The sequence below is a fragment of the Gopherus evgoodei genome, chromosome 3, assembly GCF_007399415.2.
Source record: "Gopherus evgoodei ecotype Sinaloan lineage chromosome 3, rGopEvg1_v1.p, whole genome shotgun sequence".
Classification (NCBI taxonomy): Eukaryota; Metazoa; Chordata; order Testudines; family Testudinidae; genus Gopherus; species Gopherus evgoodei.
Genome location: NC_044324.1, coordinates 4254224 through 4275782, shown reverse-complemented (window position 1 = coordinate 4275782; position 21559 = coordinate 4254224). Strand labels below are relative to the sequence as shown.

The 21559-nt window shown below is 56.6% G+C and overlaps 2 protein-coding genes across 2 annotated transcripts; both read right to left on the bottom strand.

Moving 5' to 3' along the window:
- Positions 1–528: 528 nt before the first annotated feature.
- On the bottom strand, positions 529–7190 carry LOC115649465 (25-hydroxyvitamin D-1 alpha hydroxylase, mitochondrial). The gene is made up of 9 exons (XM_030558397.1): positions 6987–7190; positions 4305–4495; positions 3160–3356; positions 2791–2991; positions 2179–2342; positions 1842–2008; positions 1404–1485; positions 956–1153; positions 529–642 (listed from the first exon to the last, which is right to left on the bottom strand). Exons 1-9 carry the CDS (start codon positions 7188–7190, stop codon positions 529–531), a joined length of 1518 nt encoding a protein of 505 aa, XP_030414257.1.
- Positions 7191–15248: 8058 nt separating this feature from the next.
- On the bottom strand, positions 15249–20772 carry METTL1 (methyltransferase like 1). Its single transcript, XM_030554592.1, has 6 exons — positions 20674–20772; positions 19161–19327; positions 18355–18539; positions 17629–17742; positions 16357–16458; positions 15249–15756 (listed from the first exon to the last, which is right to left on the bottom strand). Exons 1-6 carry the CDS (start codon positions 20751–20753, stop codon positions 15592–15594), a joined length of 813 nt encoding a protein of 270 aa, XP_030410452.1. The 5' UTR covers positions 20754–20772; the 3' UTR covers positions 15249–15591.
- Between the last annotated feature and the right edge of the window lie 787 nt (positions 20773–21559).

Genomic DNA, 21559 nt, shown 5'->3' with positions numbered 1-21559 from the left:
CATCCCCCAGAGGCCAGCTGGGTCCGATTTGTCCTTCCCTTTACATGCCCAGACGTGCACGTTGTGCCAGAGCGGGCCGTGATGGGGTTTTGTGGCTGCTTTGGGGATTTGAACCAGTGGAGGCAGGGAGCTGGGCAGTTTCGCTCAGCACTCGGCAGGGCTGCTGCCCCGGCTACGGCAGAGCCAGGCGCACACAATGATTGCATTGTCGAATGTCGCTTGGAGGAGGCGCTGGTTCTGGGAATGCCACTCCGGCTCCACCTTGCTCTGAGTTCACGGGAACTCCGGGTTCAGGAGGGAGGACAGCCCGGCGCGGAGCGGGTACGAAGCCACACCAGGCCCCACAGATTTGTTATATGGCTCTTTTTCCACGCACCATCCCGCCGAGCAAGGATGAGCACATGTACTCCGAGGCACCAGTCCCTCCTTTCCTTGACTCTGATCTGGGGCCAATCCGCTCGGACGGGGCCCATCACCCCATGGGGAGCTCGGCCGGCCCCGGCGCCAGAGGTTCCGTCTCCGCCCATGTTAGCGGCTCATAAACTGCAAGTTGATGTCCTTCTCGGGCACCAGGAGGGTGCGGGTCATGGGCCTGACCCGGCACCCCTCCGGCTCCGGCTTGACCTCAAACTGCATCAGGATCTGCCAGGAGAGAGGAGGGCGGGTTAGCACCAGTCACGCTAAGGCTGGCGGGAGGGGAGGGGAGTATGCAGTGGGCCCGGTAGGAATGCACAGGTGTTTGGGGAGAGGGAGCTATTGGCCTGGTAGGAATACAGTGGGGAGTGCTAGGAGCTATGGGCCTGGTACCAATGTGGTGGGAGAGGGGGGCTATGGGGCTGGTATCGATGCAGTGTGGGGGTGCAGTTTAACAGGAATTAGGAGCGCCCCCCCCCCGGCCCCAGGAGCCACGTTTTGCCACCACGACGCTCAGGGCTGGCTCGGCCCCGGCACTCACCCGGGCCAGCGCCAGGTGCACCTCCAGCTCCGCGATGCGCCTCCCGATGCAGCTGCGCTTGCCGACGCCGAAGGGGATAGAGGCATAGGGGTGGTGTGAGGCGTCCTTCTGCAGCCAGCGCTCCGGCCTGAAGGAGTCGGGCTCGGGGAAGAAGCGGGCGTCCCGGGAGGTGGCGTAGTGGCACAGCGTGATCAGGGTCTGCGAGTGGGGGCAGAGAGGGAGAGGCTGCAGGGTGAGATGTGGGCACGGTGGGCACCATGCCACGTGAGCGAGATGGGGGGGAAATACTCCCATCCCAAGGAGAAATCCCCTCAGCTACACACTGTCTCCCACTAAGGCAACCAGGGGGTGGCCAGTCACAGGGGGGGAGGAGATGCCCCCGCTTCCAGGTCAGCCCCCCTCCCAGTCCCTTCCCCACCCTGTTAGCCAGGCAGTTAGCTCCACTCACCTTCCTGGGGATGAGATATTCTCCCACTTGGATGTCTCGGTCTGAGATGACACGGGCATTGCCAGGGATCACCGGGTACAACCTGCCGGGGGAGAAGAGGACACGGCCAGAGGTGAGTCACGGGAGCCGTGATCCAGCCTCATGCTGCAGCTGGCCAGCTGCGGGTTCGAGCCCCGCACCCAGCCTTGGGTTCATCCCCAGCAGGGGGACGGCTGGGCAGCTGCTCCGTTCCCACTCCAGGCACTAGCCTCTCAGCTCTGGGGGCTGAGCTCCGGGGGGACGGGAGAACCCTGGGATCCCAGCACCCCAGGCAGCCTGCAAGCTCCCAGCAGATGCACCATGTCCCTCCACAGCCCCTGTGCGGCAGGCACCCAGCTGGCTGCCCTGGGCGAGAGAGCAGAGCCAGCCCTGTTTCACTCGCCTCCTAGTAATGCTCACCTCAGCGATTCCTTCATCACTGCCTTCAGCAGGGGCATCTGGGCCACGTCTGCGGCCGACGGGATGGCGCTGCCTTTCATCACCCCGGTGATCTCCTCGTGCACCGCCGCCTGCACCCGGGGGTGACGGGACAGCTCATATAGGCTCCAGGACAGGGTGCTGGAGATCTGCAGGGGCAGAGGAGAAAGAGAGGGTTAGGAAGAGGCTGGATCCCTGCCATTGGTGCCGGAGGGAAAACGGGGCTGGGATCCATCTATACTCTAAGTGCTGGAATCAGTTCCATGCAGCCGCCTTCCTGCTCCGACTGCCCCAAGCCAGACGTCCCAGCAATGCTTACCGTGTCCACCCCGGCCAGCAGCAGCTCGGTCACGTTGCCGTAGATGGATTTCATGGAGAGCTTCTCCTGGGCGAGGTAGTAAGTGAGGTATTTGCCTTCCACCGTTTCCCCCCGCGAGACTTTCTCTGCCACTTCGCTAATTCGCTTGTCGATGTGCCCTTTGGCTGGACGAGAATGGATGCAGGTCAGCCCCACAGCCTGGGCTCGAGAGCTTCCCCCCACTTCCCTGGCTTTCCGACGGAGCCAGCTCCAGGCAGGACTTCTTCAGAGGAACCCAAGGGATTCCGGTGCCCAAAGCCCACCAAAATTGAACGGTGGGCCTCTAATTCCCAGAGGCGTTTCTGAAAGTCCCCAAGTCCTAACTGCCCCCTGTTCAACCGTGGGTTTATTGGTGGCGGTGTTAATTCCAGTTTAGTTACTAATGCTAATATCCTGAGCAACAACTGATTTGCTGCAGGGAGTGGAACCTCTCTGCAGTTGTCCCCGATCTTTGCTCCAGATCTCCTGCCCCAGGAGAAATGAAGCTGAAGTTCTGGCAGGGAGTTGGGCCCAGGCCCACGCACCCACCCACCCAACCAGCCAACCCAGGCTGCCCGGCCCCAGCACGCTCACCAAAAGCGAACATGTAGTCCCAGGACTCGCAGAAGATCTTCCAGGGCTTGGGGAAGATGTGGTGGAGGAACTTGGGCATGGCCATGGTGAGCAGGGTCATGACGAACATGCGGTTGATGGAGCGGATGAAGGTCTCCGTCTCCTTGGGCATCTCAGGCTCCAGGCAGCCGATGCGGGAGTCGAAGAGCACCGAGGAGATGCCTAAGGAAATGAAACCAGAGAGAGTCAGACACATGAGGCCCTGGGGGGGGGGAGTGTTTGGGGTGGAGTGGGGGGTCTCAGGCAGATCTGTCTCCAATCTCTGTGCAGAACGTGCCTCTCCCTTCCCAGGGGCCCAGCCCCACCCCCGGTGCTGCCCTAGACATGCACCTTCCAGGCCGAATTTGTAGAATTCGCCTGCCACGTCCTTGACCACGTGCTGCTGGTGGCAACTCCGCTGGTGCTGCAGCCGGCGGATGAGGTCGCTGACCACGCCGTTCAGGGTCCCCGTGTACGACTCCACCTCCTTGGGCTTCAGCATGTGTTTGCCCAGGATGCTGCGGATCTTCTGCCACTCCTCGCCTTCTCTGGTAGGGCCAGAGAGACCCGGTTAGCCCCCAGGAAAGCAGAGTTCAAGTGCCAGCCAGCCCACGTCACTCCTGGGCTAATCTCTGCCGCCCCGTAGAGGCACCGCCCCCCTAAAGCAGGGCTGAGGCGCACTTCCTGGGCCACAGGATGGGGGGGGGGGTAAGCTTGCTCTGACGTGATGCACCACATTAGTCGGTTCCCACAGAGGTGAAGCCAGCACCAAGCCCATCTGCAGGAGCCCAGCAGCCTGCGGTGCCAGGAAAGCGGCTCCCTTGGCTAGCCCACGGGCCTGCACGCCCTCTGCCAGTTATTCCCACCCTGCGCTGAGCGAGCTGGCCCCGCTGATGAGAAACCCGGGAACCTGAATCACACTGCTGACTCATGGCCCAACACAATCCTCTTGCCCGACTCACGCCTCTGCCTGGGCTTGCGTAAAGCCGTAGCTCATGGGTGACGTGCTTCCGGGCCGGGACCCGCTGAGACAGCATCAGGCTGCGGGGATGGGGGAGCACTTCCCCCTGGCCCGGAGGAAGCCGGATCCCGCTTGGCACAGAACGACCGAGGGAAGAGTGGGCAAATGTCCTGGATGCACCCCCCTGCCAGGAGAGGGGGTGACCCCCACAATCTCCACGTTTCGGGGTCTTTCTTGGCTGCTTTCCCACCTGGCACTGGTAGGCAAGCAGGAGAGAGACATCTGTTTTTCTGCTAAACTTCACTTAGTTTGGGAGGGGGGGAGATTTTCAGGGAGTCAGGTGACCGTCAATGGAATTTGAGCCCCTAACTCCCTTGGGCAAAATGCAAGCCTTAAATATCAGTGTATTCTGCAGCGGATCATCGCGTCGCCTGGTGTCTCCAGGACCCAGCGGGTCCTAGGATGTTTCCTGCAGCCTCCCCACCCAGCGTGACCCTCACGCCCGTGTCGGAGGGTGGTGGGGTCGCCGACTTACGCCGTGAGCAGCCCGTACGCATGGCCGCGGCACACCCGGTAGTCCTTCCAGGAGGACAGATCGGAGCGGATGGGGTGCTTGCCCTCTTGCCTCAGCACCTGTTCGATCAGGCTGGGCTCCGCGACGTGGACCGTCAGGATCGGCCCAAAGCTGGCTTTCCACACCGGCCCATATCTGGCTTTGCCTTCGATCTAGGAGGGAAGAGGAGACAATTCGTCAAGCAGGCCCCAAGAGGTGTCGGTGGCACTAGGAACAGCTGCCCGAGGAGGCCGGCCACCCCTCCCCATCTAACTTTGATCTCAATTGGTCAGCTCCTTCGCTGGGTTCTCATCACCAGCCGGACCGGGCACAGAACCCGAAGACAGAGCTGGTTAGACCCAGGCTGTCTCCGCAGGGTGGTTACAGCTCAGCAACGAGAACGTGTGGGCGCTTTGAGGACAGGGTGGACAGAGCCATGAGACAATGGTGCATTATAGGGATCTATTCCCCTGCCATTTGCAGCCTACACACCCAGCTCCATCCTGCACTCCCTCCTGCTAGCCTCTGGGATGGGTCATTCCCTGGCTGCCAGCAGAGATGAATTGCAACAGACTCCAATGAAACTACATTGTGTTTCTCTGCAGCCGAGGAAGCCGGGCTTCCAGGGATCAAGATCTTACAGGAACGTCTGGGCCGACGTCAGAAATCAAGCTTGGAGAGGGTCAATGATCTCCCAGCTAGACTCTGCCCTGCAAGAGCCCCTGTTGTTCAGAGCTCTCCTTCCCCTCCAGCTTCAACCACAGATTTGTTCCCGTGAGCCCACAGGGCAGAGAGAGAAAGTTGAGAGAGGAAAAATGCCTCATTTGCTAGGAACATAATCAGGGCTGGATGCAGTCAGCGCATGTAATCAAGGATATTTCGTGCCTCCACCAAGGAAGGGAGTTGTGTTACATGGGGTTAAACCCACCAAACCCTAGTTCCCACACAGGCGGCTTCGATTGCTATTTGTCCAGCTTCCTCACGCCATGCACCATGAGACCACTGGGCAAACCAAACGCGGCCGCGAAGCCAGCGTGCTCTTGTCTGTTTAAATAGCTGGATTTGCAAATATGCCGAGTGAGGATCAGAAGCAGCTGGAACACCTGCCTAGTACTTAATCGATGATCTGCTGAAGCCAGTCGCTCCATTCTGACCCTCTGTTTTCCACTCTTATTGGCAAATTTAGCTTTCAGGCTGAGGCACTACATGGATTTTGCTGCATCTTACTGCACAAAACCCCACTCCCAGCCCCTTTGGGGTTATGAGCTGGGGTGAGGGGAAGACTAAATATCTCCAGGCTTTAAAAGAAATGGGTTTTGTTTGGCGTTGCACATGGATAACTCAAATGACCGCAGTTTTCACGTGTATCATTCAGCATGTGGCTCATCCCCAGGGGGGGATAGTCATTTAGCTAAGTTTGGAAGTAGTTAAAAATGAGCCGCAGTGGACCGTTCGATCACCATTACTTTTTAAAATCCATAGATAGCTGCATACAAGTTTGCAAAGCCACACAAGCAGGAGACGTGCGGCCGCAGAGAGGCAAAAGAATGCAAGATTTGCTTTATCCATTTAAAACTTATTCCCACAGTGGTGCGTATTCACAGTTTTGGGCAACTTTATGAACAGATCCCAAGAAAGCACTGATTTCGACAGGGATTTTACTCAGACGGTCTGGGGCTGAATAGCACAAATTCACTCCATGAATCAAGTTTACCCAATGGTATTTCCTTGTTTTTGGTTTTTTGCCTTTCATATAAAAAAGAGTTAAAAAAAATCCTCCAACACCAAGAATGTAAAACACACACAGGTCAGAAAATTGATATGACGGATCTCAAGGTTAGCCCTGCTATACTGCACATCCTGAGGGTCTTTTAAAAAGCACAGAAAATAAAGTTTGCATAATATAGGCAGCAGAACTCGCAATACGAGATATAACACTCCCCTTTACATATCAAAGCCACTATCAAAGGGTGCAATTCATTTACACTGCAAATGCAATTCACTGTTTCCGCAGCCCAGTGAGTAAAAGTTGTATGGCCCAGAATCAATGTCAATTTATACAGAGTTAAACTCCCAAGTGAAAGGGTTGATTACTGGGAAACCTATGTCACGTCAATCAATTTTTGCAAGCCTGTCGGAACATACATGGGGTAAAGCATGAGTTCATGCACACCTTAATTTATGTACACCTCTGTACGTATATTGTTTCCCTCACACACTGAAACGACATAGACGAGTAACCAAAAATACAACTGTACATATTTATGGGGACTTCCACCTTTGAATGTCCTCACTCCCACGTGTTCAGGCTGGGATTTAGGAACAGGGCTTGAACTTCAATGAATTCTGAGCCTCCAACTCCCATTGACTTAGTTGAAAACCCTGGCTAGAACTTTTTATATTAAATGCCCAGCAATTTCTGTTGCGGCACTGATGGGAAATTCTCCAGTGGAAGCTGGTAGATTCCAGGCTTGGGAAATCTGGTCCTAAATCCTAACCCCTATATGATGATCACTAAAGCCAGGACCTATTTAAAGCTCAGTAATTCCACGCACCCCACACATTGGAAGACCCTTTACAAGCTCAACTAATTGGATGCAGAAGGTAAGATGTCGTGTGCCAAGCAGCAAGGTGGGAAAGTTGCCACAGAGGCAAGTTCCTTACCTGTAGCTCATGCAGCCTGGCCAGCCCTCTTTTGCAAAAGAGATCCGTGAAGAAGGCCAGGGCATTGGGTCCTGGCATGTCCTCCAGGGTCTTGTGGGTCTTGATCACCCTGGCTGGTGCCTTGCAGCCAAGCTCAGCCCAGATCTCTGGGAAGCCCCGGGTGAGCAGGGAAGCCCTGCTGGCCAGCTTGAGGGTCTGAGGCATCCTGGCTCAGGGCAGCTGGAAAGTGGATGGAGGAAGCAAGCTGAGCAGCAGATGAAGTCCTGGAGCATCTTTCTGGGTTTATTTATATGGGACACATGGAGTAACGGAGGCCACGCCCCCTGCCTCCTCATCCCCGCCCTCCCTGATGTGCGTCAGAGTTCTCTTCGTTTACATAGGAGCCCAGGCTGGCCAATCAGAACGCGGGGTGGGCTGCGCCCGGGAAAGCGGGTGCCCGAAGCAAGGCGGCTGCTCGCCACGTGGGTTTCCGGCGAAGGGGCAGATGCATCGGGAGGGGACGGGGGGAGATGGGCCCCGGGATGGTAGGGGAGGGCAGAGGTGGGTATCTGGGGGTGGGTACCTCAGGAGGGGAGAGATGGGCAGGGGAGATAGGTACTTGGGGTCAGAGAGGAGTAGCTGGGGTAATAGGTACCTGGGGGGCAAAGCAGGGTACCTGGGATAATAAATACCTGGGGGGCAGAGGGGGTACCTGGGGTAATAGGTACCGGGGGGGCAGAGCAGGGTACCTGGGGTAATAGATACCTGGGGGGCAGAGAGGGGTACCTGGAGGTCAGAGGGGCTACCTGGGGTAATAGGTACTTGGGGTCAGAGAGGGGTGTCTGGGGTAATAGGTACCTGGGGGTCAGAGAGGGGTATCTGGGGTAATAGGCACCTGGGGGGCAAAGGGGAGTACCTGGGGGAAATAGATCTATCAAGGAGATGGCAAAGATGGGTACATAGAGAGGGTGTGAGATGGGCTCCTGGAGGGAAAGGAGATGGGCAGAGATGGGCACCCAGGGTAGGGTGACCAGATGTCCCGATTTTATAGGGACAGTCCCGATTTTAGGGTCTTTTTCTTATATAGGCTCCTGTTACCCCCCACCCTCTGTTGCGATTTTTCATATTTGCTGTCTGGTCACTCTAACCCAAGGAGGGGAGGAAAGATGGGCATGGAGGGAGACGGGGCATATGGCGTGGGGAGGGGAAGATGGGTCACTGGCATGAGGACCTTCCTACTGCTAGGAAGAGCCCCAAGTGTAAATAAGAAGTAAACTTTTAACAATGAGAGAAGTTAATGATGGGAACCATTTACTCAGGGTCACGGTGGATTCTCCATCATGGACAATTTTTTTCAATCAAGATCAGATGTTTTTCTAACAGATCCACCCTAGGAATTATTCGGTCTCTGGCCTGGCCTATCCAGGGGGTCAGACGAGATGATTGCCCCAGGCCTTGGAATTTAGGAATCTATGAATGAAAGCGAACAGGACGCAGGGACGGGGCAAGCGGGTGACGCACAAAGCAGCAAGCTCCAGGGGGGCTGCAAGGCTGGGGGTTAAAAGGCAGAGGGAGAGGCTGGTTCATTCACACTGGTTCAGTGACTGGAGGGGTGGGCTGCTTTCCTAACAGGGCAGAGGGAAAAGTTCCGCTCCCCTAAGGGCTCAGACCAGTGAACCGAGGACATGAATGAGCTCAAGGCACAAACGGGCAGGAGTGTTTTACCTTTGTTACACTTGTGTTGCTCTGCTCCTCAGGCTCTATGGGAAAGGGAGAGAGCAGCAGCTCCTCCAACAAAGCGCTGCACCCCACAAAAAAGGGGGATACAAAATGGGGGGGGTCTGCCCCAAGGCAGGGGATTCAGTTCTTTCCTTGCATTTTCCACAGAGGCTGACAGGGTCCCTGTACAGCCATGTGTATGTGTGTGTGTATGTGCATGTGTATGTGTGCATGTGCACTTGTGTGTGTGCATGCGTGTGTGCACTCACACTTTCCCAAGGTGCACTTTGGAAGTGGGGCTGCTCCTTAGACTGGAAGCTCTCTGGGGTAGGAAGCATCTTTTCTTTTTTTGTGTCTGTTATACAGCATCTGGCACAACAGGGACCTGGTCCATGAACGAGGCGACGGGGTTTCAGTTATACAGAGCACAGGAATGGTCCCAGCCAACTGAGGACACCTGCCTCTGTGACTTAGTCAAAGGCCAAGGGGACAGCCTGTTGGAAAATGGTGCTTGACCCCTTTGTTGTTCTGTGCCAGCAGCAAATCGAGATTCCCCCATGGCTCCAGCTGCCATTCCACTGTCAGGAAGTGAGGGGAGTTGGATAAATAACAAAAAGAGGATTATATTAAAACTCAGGAACACACACGCCTCCTTCAGGAAGCAGGATGCCCAAGGCTGGAATGGGTTGTTGCTTGATCCTGGATCGGTGCCCTTCAGCGATAACATGACCATCACAATCAGAGGGGATATGGCCCATGGTGAGGACTCAACCCACCAAGCTTTTAAAGCCTTGGGGGGACTGAGGTCTGGAGTGGAAGCTGCAATACCAGCGTGGATGATTGCAGAGAAGCAGCTGTGCAGAGGTTACTGAACATTACAAGAGCTAATCTGACAGAGTGAGACGCGGCTGCTGCTTTGATAGCTTCACTTCCAGGGCTGGTATCTGCTCTGGCCACAACAGCAGCTCTGCCCTGGTGGGAGCAGTGATTGGCTATGCCAATGAAAAACCCAGCTGTGCCAACCAGCCTGACACTTAACTCTGTGCCAGCCGGCTCTTCTCTTCACACCCCGACATTGGGCATGACCCATTGGACAGAGAACCTAGGGCAGAGATCACACTTAACAGCTGTGCAGACGAGCTGAACTAACTAAGAGAGCTGAGCTTGTCTTTATATTCAGTTGCGTTCTGGGCATGTCAGGCACTGAGAACAGCAACGGCTGGCGCATAAGTTGCAGAGGAAGCCGGTGTGCGAGAAATTACTGCTCAGGGAAGACATCAGGTTGTGGCTTGTCCGTCTATTCCCCCATCCCCAGCCATGGCAGGAGCAACACTGACTGCGGGCTCTTCTGGATTTTCTCCTTTCTATGACGGCGGAACCTACAGGCCCCAACGGATGTCAGGGCCTATGGTTCTGGACTCCGAACAAACGGCTAAAGTGACAGTCCCTTCCCTGAAGAGCTCTCAGAACAGGAAAAGACGGGCACAGAGAGGAAACATGAGTTGGTCAAGGTCATGCCGCAGGCCAGCAGTGGAGCTGGGAAGACAACCTGGCTTCCCTTGCTGCCCAGTCCTGTGCCTGAAGCCACTAGACCACACTGCCATAACTGTCCAAGCCTCTCTTTCCCTGTGAGGCGCATAGATCAGCTGGTGGGTAGCAGAGTCCCGTGATCTTTGCTCATTTCCACTCCCTAACTCCTAGTTGTCTGTCCAAAAGCAGAGGTGGCGGGAGCAGCAGCTCTTCATGGGAGAGCCGGGGGCAAACCCATCTCCTCTCTTACACCACGACTGAAGAGGAGCCTGCCCGTGAACAGGGACAGGCGGCCAGATCTAATCGCATGAGGCACAGATCAGCGGGAACTCCATTGACATCCTCTGGGCTCTGCCCATTTGAGAGCAGAATCCAGCCCCAAACAGGCTGTCAAGGAGACCCCAGCATATTTAGGCACCCTACGGTCCACCCAGCTGTGAGTAACCCAGCACTGATCACAGATCGTGCAGCGCCAGGAGGTCATGACTGGAGTTTGCCAGCTGTTTCCCCAGATGTTCCATTTTTCCCCTCCCCTCCGTATGATGCACAGTGGAAGTTGCAAACCACAGCAAAAGCAATTCATTCTAGAACTCTTGCCACAGCTGGGAGCCCAGCTTGGCTGAGGACTTACATCTGGTGGGACAGGACATGACAGCCAGAGTGGGATTAAGGCCGAGGTGCTATAAACCTGGGCCGACCGCACGGAGTCACGTGACGAGAGCTGAAGCTCAGCTCTAGCTTAAAAATAAAAATCAGGTTTCTAGCCCTCATGGAAGCAAAATAAAAGCTCAAAAACCTGATCCACGGGCAACTGATGCCTGCCTGAGATCTTATCTACACAAGAAAGGTTACAACTGCATAGCTGCAGCACTTGTGTAGACAGGCCTAGGTAATCCACCTCCCCGAGAGGTGACAGCTAGATCGATGGAAGAATTCTTCCATCAACCTAGTGCTGTCTACAGAGAGACTTGGTCGGTTTAACTACGCCACTCAGGAGTGTGAATTTTTCACACCCCTGAGTGATGTGGCAATGTCGACCAAATTTTCTAGTGTAGCAGTCTCCATAAACGGGCACTTCTTGCTTGCCTGAGCCTGCAGAGAGCCTGAAACAATAGCTCCAGGAAGTGTGAATTGCACCACCTGTCTTAATACTGAAACCTACCGCCATAAAGAGAGGTACAACCACAGCTTGGGGGCAGGGCTATGAGGGACCCCATGAAGGAGGTGGCTAGGGCCCCAGAGTGCCTTAATTTGACCCTAATGGCTGTCCTTGGCCCAAGGGCGATAGGGACCAAGGCAACAACTGCAGAAAGGCCAGTAAAAGTCACTCCTGTTTTTGCTTCTCTGTGTCACAGTGAGAGTCAAGAGCTCAGGTGCTGTTGAACAGCCGGTTAGCGTGAGGAAGCACATTGTTTCGAGGCTGGACTAGTAAGAAGTCAGGGCGTCCGTTCAGCTCTGCAAACGGCAAACCCAGCGTTACGGATTTAAATGGGAAAGCATCCACCTGGTGACGATCCAGTGCTCTGTGCCCCGATTCTCCCCTGGTGGAGTCGTGTCGGGGGTGGGGGGGGGGGGAGATCATGGTTTGTCCAACAGGAATAGCTATTGTGCTTTACATTCACACATCTCTTAATCTGAGTCCACTTTCCAGCGTAGACGCTGCTAAACCAGAATGAGAAAAACTCACCCCCTCCACCCCGTTTTGCAGGGGTGTCAGAGCTGCCCAAGCTACAGTGGAGAATCTGGCCTTTTGTAACTGGCTACAGGCTTTGTTATATGGCCAGTGATGTTGGGGGCCCAACTTGCCAGCCATTGGCCTCGTTACCCAAAGGTTAACCCCTCCGGCTCTGACAAGTTGCCCGTTCCCATAGCGCTGACTTAGTGACCAACCACTGCACCGAGCCCCCAAATGCCGACAGCGACAACCTCCCAGCACACTGGCTAAGCTGGATGGCTCTACACGTGTTTCGCATCTCCGCTCCCAGCCGGGCCCATTGCTCTTCAAGGCTGCATTCTCCTTCCTCTCCCTGTTCAAAGCCAGGAAAATGCATCTGAAACCACAGCCCAGAGGGAGCAGCCCAAGGCCACTTGACATGAGGAGGCGAGGGGAGCTGCGCTGAGCCCAGGCAGCGAGTCCCTCTCACCGCACCCGCATTCTTCCCAGGCACAATAGAAAGTATTTCTACTCGCTGTTCTATTACTGGTGCTCTCGGTCTGGCTCCACTCCGCTGCCTACCTTCTATTAAGGGACATTTCTTAACTTTAACCCTCTTGGGGGCGGTGGGAGAGTTTGCAGCTTGCTTGCTGTCTGCACAGCTCCAGAGACACTTGGTCTGCTCCTTAGCAGCCCAGCCCCCGTTGCAGGCTCCTTGGCAGCTGTCCGGGGCCAGGACCCCGCAAACCAGACACTGGGGTTGCTTCTCGGCAAGGCATCTGATGCAAGGGGAGGTGGCCCAGGGGTGCAGCCCACTGGGACCACATTCAGGAAGCACCAGGCCAGGCAGACCCAATCGGGACCACTTCCTTCTTGTGGCTACGCTCTGTGACCTTCTGAGCTGCAATCAATGAATCCCCCTTTCGCCCACTTGGCAGCTGAGAGTTCCCCCCTGCCCCTTCCAGAGCAAAGGCCCCTCACCACATCCCCAGAAGATCTGCAGGCGCCTAAGGGCTTCCAGGCCATGGTTTGCCGGTAGGCCGAGAGCAAGGTAGCTCCCATCCTCTTCCCCAGCCTGCCCCCAGCCCAAGCAGCCCAGCACCAGGAGCGGCAAGGAGGAGCCGGGCACTAGGAAGCAGCAGGAAGAGCCCAGCACAGGCACACCGGGCAGTGCTCAGCTCAACGGGCAGCCCGCAGGGGCCCCAGGCTCGGCCTTTCCAGGGCAGCCAAGGCCAAGTCTCCTGGGCCCCTGCAAGGAACAAGCCCTCTGGAGTCACTTCCATTTGATGAGAAACTGCTGAGATCTCACTCCCCTCAACCCCGAGAGGGGATAATTGGTTCCACAAGTGGTGGTGGGGGGATCTCCTACAAGGCCCAACACCCACTGAAGGCAGGGAGCCAAATTTTCATCCACTTCGCAGAACTAAGGAGCAACCATCCAGCTGCATGGGAATCTACCCCTCCCCCTCGGCTCGACTGGGCCCCCGCAGAGCACCACCCAGGGGAAATTAGACCAGTGACTCAGGCTTGGGGGTAGATGTCGCTCACTGCATTCTCCATTCACTGAAAGCCTCAAACCACCAACGCTCTGGCTTCCCACCAGCCCCCCAGAAAGTGGGGGACTTCCCAGCCCTTTTTTCCCCCTCCCCATCCACTCGAGGGGAGGGGAATGGCAGGAAAGGGGAGGGTCTAGCGTCTTTGGAAAGGAAGCCGCCTTTGAGCCAGGCTCTTGGGACCCCGACCCCCTTGGAAGTCAAGTCACGTTGAGCAGGGCAGTGGGTTTCACAGCATCTGCCTAGGCTCCGGTAGGGCCCCAGGGGCCCCAGCCTACACCCGTTAGCACCTTTCATGATCCTCCCTCCAACCCAGATAACAGCAGCTTCCCCAGGCCCATGGTTGAGACACCTCAGGCAGCTGGCGGGTAGGGGAAGGAACACCCCACGGCCAGCCCAGCCCTGCTCTCCCCAGCCCCTCCGTTAGGGGAGCCCAACATGGCGACCAATGGGGACATGCCGGGGCTACTCCCCCGAGCTGAACCCACTCCCCAAGCCGGAGAAGGGTCAGAGGGATGAGACAAGGAATTCGCCTTTCCCTGCGTGAGGCAACGCACACTCAGTTTCTGTAGTTATCAGGCTGATTGTTGGAAAGCTCCTGCCTGGGAAGTTCCAGGCTCCACCCCTGACTGACCCTGCCCGGCCCAGCCCACCTTCCCGGCCAGATCCTTGGGAATTACCCAACTTGCAACATAGGAAACGACACTCATTGTACAGGCAACGATAATGGAATTCAGCCCCCTAGGGACCACAACTCAAACCCAACAGGGTCCTGCAGCCCATGGCTGGAGATACCAAAGCTGCAGACATGGCAGGACTCGGTGGCTAGCAACCAGTGCTGGCAGGATGCTCTGGGGCAGGCAAAAGGAGAGGCAGTATCAGCCCAGAGAGAGGTGAAGCACAGACACATTGGACAACATACTGGTTCCAGGGGTGGGGAAGAGAAAGAAGCCGGTAACCACCCCTCGCCAGGGCATGCACAGAGAAAAGCCGCAATGTAAGAGCTGGATTGTCACAGGGTTTCATGTTATCCCACCCAGGCGATGGCCCTGGCCCTGCAGCTGGGTCAGCTAGCCAGAATCACTCTAGAGTAGCCCAGAGAGTGGCCCTCTGGGGCCACTCCCACTCCAAACCAGCGAAGATCCACTTGCTGGACCCTTCGTGGAACAGAGTTGTTTTAACCCTATGGTGGCAGGATGTACATTTGGCCTGCACAAGCAAGGAGGTAAGGCCCTGTCACAGGTTCAGCTGGTGGTAATAGAGACTAGACTGAGAGCAGGAGGCTCCTGCGCTAGGGGCTGTACACACATAATGAAGACAGTCCTTGCCTCAAAGAACCTAGTCTAAGCAAGAGGAGGCCGAAGTCGGTTTCTCTGTCTCCATAGTGGTAGGATCCCCTGATGAATTAAGCTTGTGTCTCATCCCCCCCAAAATTTCTCATAGCAGGGAGTATCACAGACTGTCCCTCCTGCAGCTCCCTGGCAGGGCTCAGGGGACACCCGTGCATGGCTGCACAACAGTCTCACCTGGCAGGAGACTAAAGGCAGCAAGTCACCAGTAGCGCTCGGCAGGGACAGCTCCCCTCACCTGCTGGCCTGGGCTGGAGAGGCTGTGCCTGGAAAACGGGCCGCGCTGCAGACGGAGCCCTGGCTGGGATTAGGCGGCTCAAGGAGCAGCCAGGTTGCAGGAACAGGGTGAGCCCACAAGGGGTTGACACCCAGTGCCACTTCCAAGCCCAGGTCTGGGCGACAAACCTCTTTTTGCCACTAGATCCCTGGATCACCATCCAACCACCCTGCAGCAACCCACAGAGAGCCCAGCCGGGGCTGGGAGTTTACGCTTTATTCAGAAATCAAACGTGAGTGAAGCTGCAGCCGGCCCCTGCCCGGCACAGTCTCAGAAGTAAAAGCAATGGCTCCGGGAGTTCATGGGCAGCAGCAGCACCAGGCAAGGCTAAGGGGATGCTTGGGACACTCCTTATGCGTTTCTCGTTAGGAGAGGCACCAGCCTCCCTGTATTCACGGCATCGAGGGCTGTCGCTGGCATCATGATCCAGGCCAGGCCACCAGCCTTTCTGCCCCGGCAGCACCAGGTGAGGGGCACAGGCCTCCCCGGAATGCTGCACGGCTGCAGGATGCGGTCCGTGACAATTCGTCTCTCCGGTCCACAGTCATGTGTCCGGAGCCCTCCGGCACGGCTCTGTGCCCAGTGCCTCCTGCAGGGCTTCGGCTTCGATGCGCTGGAAGACAGCAGGGAAGGTCTTGCCACCGTTCCGTTGGACTTTCTTTCCCTCCTCGGTGGAGGTCCCCAGGCGCCCCACGATAGGGTCGCTGCCCTGTTGGAGAAAGGGTGGTTGCCACATGAGCTGCCAACCGGCCGATGCCTCCCCTTCCCCAGGGGACTCCAGCAGCCTGGCTTGTCTGCAGTGTAACGGGCACATGGTCCGGCTGCTCCCATCACAGCCGGCCATTGAAGGGAGATTAGACCCGAGCAGGCATCAAACCGTGTGAGCCAACGGCGACTGGCCCTGCCTGGCTGAGTTGGGGACAGCCAGTCGATCCACCGCCAGGATGGACCCCCGTGGCCCAAGCATGGGCCATATAGCCCAGCAGAACGGCAGCAGGGGACACTGGCTGGGTCCTGAAATCCAGTGTCTTTAGTCAAGTCCATCACCGGGAGCTTCCTAGCAACAGCGCCCCCTCCCACAAGCCTGTAATAAGCAGCCAGCATGTGAACATGAAAAAAAGAGAGAAGAGGTTTCAGTGTGGGACCAGGTTTCACTTTCCAGCTTCTGCAGGCTTCTTGGAAACCCCAGGACGAGGGAAGAAACTTTTGCAGACTGAGTCAGCCCAGGATGGGTGCAGGCCTCGCGGGTAGTGTAAACATTCCCCTTTTGAGCTCCTTCCCTCCCGGCGCCCGCAACCCTCGCTCTTACCAAGTCCTCCAAGGGCACCTGGACGAAAAGCGGGTGCCCACTGAAGTGCCCAACCATCCACTCATGCACCTCTTCCACGTCGGTGATGGTATACACCAGGCCCTGTGCAAGAGGGAGGGAGCAGCTTGAGGATCCAGCTAGCTGGCACCAGCCCTGCAAAGACGGGATGTGGAGGGGCCACCGGACACCTACGCAGGGTTAGGGGTCTGTCGCCCCATCCCAGCCATGCAGCAGTAAAATCTGAGAACCCAAATGGCTCATGCCATAGAAGGGAACTTTCCGCAGCCACCAAAAGCTCAGGGCCTTGATAGGGAGAGGGAAATCTCTGCTCAGAGTAGCTTATGGTCAAGGGACTTCCTCCCTAACTATCTGAGGTACCAACTCTAATTAGCCAAGGCAATTATGCTCTCTTGAATAAATTCATGAGGCTACTTCCTCACTTCATCCTTTGACCGGGTGCCCACCCCTTCCCCTCTACATCCCTCCAAGGTTGCCGATTTTGGCGGGACGTATTCTTGGATGTTTCATCATATGACATCTTCAATTAAAGATCCATCTTTCATTCTTAGAGACTCTGGGATAATCATGGAGGTTTGGCAACCATAGCCCTGCCCCTGGGGTCGGCACCATGGGGAGATGTTAACGGATTTGCCTGTGACTCACCCAGCCGGGCAGGGTGGGGTGGGGCCCAACACCTATTCATCGCCTCAATTTGATCTGCCGGTTACGATCCCCAGGTGACGGCATAGGAAGGAGCAGACGGGTTGCCCGAGGCAGCTAAGTCATGAGCAGGCAGGTGGGAGCTGCAGAGGGCAGGCAACGGGCTTGCTCTGCCAACAGGAAGCCCTCCTAGCACAGCTCTGCAGGAAGCAGGGCAAAGGCCAATCCCTCCGTGCTGGGACCCATGCAATAAGTGGGGCTTACTCACCACGCCCTTGAGGCACAGCTGGGTTTGACAGAAACCTACAAAGTTTGTTGGTTGAGGGCAGACTCAGAGCCCTAGGAAATCGTCAGTGGAACAGCCCAGAGGTCTGCGATCAGCATGTTCCAGGAATCTTGTGCCTCATCTCTGACCCTTGCAATAAACTGAACCCGTCCCCACCCTGCTGGTTAATTTAGAAACAATGTGAACCCTTTCGGGGGAGGGCAGGAAGAGAGGGGTTAAACCCCTTTGTAGGGAGGAGGGGCTCTTTCCCTAGGCAGAAAGGCTTCCCTTAACCAGAGATCCTACGCAAGCCTCAGCACCCCCGCCAGCGACCGATCTCAACTCACCCCAACGCGCAGGACATAGGCGTATTCAGCCAGCAGCGTAGAGCTGATGATCCGCCACTTGTGCTTGGTCTTCTTAAAGTGCGGGTCCGGGAAAAGGAAGAACATCTTGGCCAGCTGCAAACGTGGGGGGGGGCAACCCAGGCAGGGTGGAGAGGGGAGACAGTGAGCCCTTCTAGTCATCGTAGCTAGCAGTGCCAATACCTGCTTGCCCCCTTGAGATCACCCTAGTCACGGATGCATTCTCTGGCTGATCGGCCCCATTCTCCTGGCCTGTTAATTCCATCAGTACTGCAGTTCTCAGAGGAACCTGCTCACCCTTCCCTCCCCAGGCAGGAGGGGGTATCATTGTAGTAATGGGAGCAGCCCCCAGCCAGCATCAGTGTCTCCAGGACTGATTTGGGATAGGGGTTTTCCCCGCCACTGAGTTACAGCTTGTTTAAAGAACATTCAGGGTTGGGGGTTCCTCTTTTCAAATAGGAAGGTAAAGAGCCTTTCGTTCCACAGCGATTTTCCTTCAAATGGGAGTAGACAAAGGGGTGCCCAGACACCACGGTGATAGGTGTCTTACCGAAGCTTACCTATCATCTTAGAGCAGTTCCCAGGATTTGAGGGGTGGGGAGTGAAGGCTGCGTGCTCCCCAAGGACAGCAAGGATTGAAAGCAGGAGGTTCTATATATGACTGCCTAGGACAGCAGTGGCGGAGCCGCAAGGCCCCTGGCACCTCACCTGCCCCTTGTGAAAGAAGTTGGGTAGGTGCTTCATGGCATTGCTGCGGATACAGGCGATGTTCTGGTACTGCCCAGGATGAGATGCTCTCAGAGACTGGATCCGGTCACGGACGTAATCCGAGACCTTCACTCGGATCTCCAGGCCCAGCATTAAGGTGTTGGGGAAGAGGGGTGACAACTCGACTGTAAAAGATGAAAGAGGAATTAGCACCTGCTCACAGGGCAGAGCCAGAGCCGAGGAATCCCAGACAGAGACAACTGTTCAGAACAATAAATCCCAGAGCGGCTACCTGGGGAAAACTCACCTGCCTCCCAAAGATGGGAACTAGGGTATCAGACAGGTCATTCCCACTTACTCAGGGAAAGGCAGTGGGAAAAGCCCAGTAACAGAATCTATAAGGACACCAGGGTGAGACAGCCCAGGTCACCAGCTCTCCCTGATCCACACCACCGACAGTGTAACCTGTTTCCGATTTCCCGCATCCGGTCTGAGCTCTGTGCAGAGCAGATCAAGGAGCTAGTTCCACTGGTGAGTCAGTGCTAGGCCCCAGCTAAGCATGCATAGTTCCACACCAGGTACTTTGGGACACATGGCCATCAACAGACAGGGAGTGATGTGCCCAAGATGCTCTCTAGAGTCACAGCATGAAGTCAGGCATGGACCCAAATCTGGAGGAGGAAGAGGCTTCCCTGAGCAAACCTGCACCCCCCTCAGGACCATCCTGCCACAGCAGCCTCGACCACACCCGCCCATCTACAACCTGCTGCGTCCAGATAGACAGAAAAGCAGCACTGGGAATTTACCCAACAAGCCCCCATAACCGCAGCCAATATCAGCAAATTCAACATGCACCGCGGGCTTCGCTCTCTCCTCGGAGTCCTTCGGGTCATCGTGACGGTCATCTTTGGTCAATGGGGCGAAGAACTCAGGGTAGTACTCAGCCCAGTTCATTTCCTCAGGTTTTGTGGGACTAAAAGAGAGGGGCAGGGACAGAGCTGGATTAAAAGAGAGGTCAGGAAAGCAGCTATTTGATTGGTGAGGGGATTTAAGCTGTGCAATAACTTTCCAATGGGCTAAAAATGTCCTTGCTTGGACTATTTCAAGCGGGACAAACACCCAAAGATTTCAGGGACCAATCCTGACCCCAGGGAATGAGTCAGGGGGAGCCTAATCTAACTTGGCGTTAGAGGCTGTTTCTCCACCCAACTGTCCCAGTTCCTCTCTGGATTGTAAGCTCTTTGGGCAGGGACTGTCTCTTGCTCTGCAACCTGACAGCAATTCACAGAGGCGCTTCAGGAAGTAACGAATCAACAGTGTTTTCTTAAACACTCTGAAAGATGTACCCGTGGACATCACTAGCAGCCTCTTAAGAGTCCTCCCAAGTAGGCTTTAAATGCTATTGTTGGAACAAGAGAGAGTCAGTAAAAGCATGTCAGGTCAACACTTGGAAGGCTTTGCACTAGAAGCAAATACTGCTTAAAGGGGCACAACTGCACTTTTGCTGCTAGAGCTTATTTCAGTCTCCCTGAGCGAGACAAGCAATACGGATAAAAGCAGAATTTTGTCTGTGTAACAACATAACTGTCCTGTAAAAGCGTGAATGGACAAAAATCACAGCTCCTCATATTCTCACCCTCCCGCCCCATGACAGACACAGTGGGCTGGCACAAGCTTGGGTAGGGTAGACCTAGCCTCTGTGTAACCTTTTACACACACGCTACCCTAGGCACAGCTTCAGTTCCACCAGCAGGAACCTGAAGGGAGCATTCCCTGCCTACGCAGATTTATAAAATGTCAGCTCACACGTTCTTGCACATCCTAGTCAAGACAAACCCAGCTGGGTTACACTATCTGCACCCTGATTAGTTCCCCCTCCGGGGCGGGGGGGCAGGGCAGGAAAGAGGCCTGCTTGGATACATACAGGGCTCCAGGGAAGGGGGCTCTCTCCCAGCCCAGGGGCTCTCCCACATGGGGGGGAGCAGGAATCAGGAGGGCTCTTTCAGAAGACAGGGAGCTCAGGGCGCCTCCCCCCTAAGGATGAGGAAGGGTGAGATCCGGGCTTGCCCCAGGGCACAGTGAATTCGGGATCGAGGGGCCCCAAAATGGGAAGGGGGCAGGAAGCAGGGGGCTCTCCGGGGCATGTGGGGTTCAAGGGGGCAGGAGGCTCCCAGGGTTGGGGGACTCGAGGTGATGGGGGTCAGGGGACTTGGGGGGCTCGAGGTGATGGGGGTCAGGGGACTTGAGGGGCTGGAGGTGATGGGGGTCAGGGGACTTGGGGGGGCTCCCTGGGGTGGGGGCTCTGGACCCCCCACTCACTAGCGCAGCGTGTGGTCCGCCAGGGGGTTGGAGTGAGCCCGCTGCCGGTAGAAGCGCTTCTGGGGCGGAGCCCCCGCCATGGCGCCCCCGGGACCCCGCGCCGGGCCCGCCACCCACGTGCAGCCCGCGCGGCCCGGCCACAGCTGGAGTCGCGGGAACCAAACGTCACAGGAAACGCGCCACAGCGCGTGCGCGCGCCTGCTTTAAAGGGAGCCCCCCCCCCGCCAAGCCAGGCCTGGGCCACCTGGGCAGGTGTCACCTGCCTCGCCCCAGCCCCGCCCCTCTGAGTCCAAGCCACGCCCACTGACCCCAGCCACGCCCCTCTGAGCCCCAGCCCCGCCCACTAACCCCAGCCCCGCCCCTCTGAGCCCCAGCCCCGCCCACTGACCCCACAGCCCTTCTGAGACCCACCCCAGCCCACTGACCTCCATCCTACTGACCCTCAGCCCCGCCCCACTGACCCCTCCAACCTCCATCCTACTGACCCCAGCCCCCACCCCTCTGAGCCCCAGCCCCTCCCACTGACCCCATAGCCCTTTCCCAGCCCTGCCCACTGACCCCCCAACCACCATCCTACTGACCCCCATCTCCACCCACTGACCTTCCATCCTATTAACCCCCAGCTCTTCTGACCATCACTCCATCTGAACCCAAACCCATGACTCCTCATCCCAGCCCCGCTGAACCCCAACCCATCCTATTGACCTTCAGAACCATCCCCCTCCTACTAACCCCCAATGCAAACTCACTGCCCCTCCAACCCCCATCCTACTAACCCCCCACTACCATCCCACTGACCTCCAGCTGCCAGCCCCACTGATCCAAAGCCCAAATCCATTGATCCACCAGCCCTCATCCTGTTGACCCCAAACCCAGTGAGCCCCCT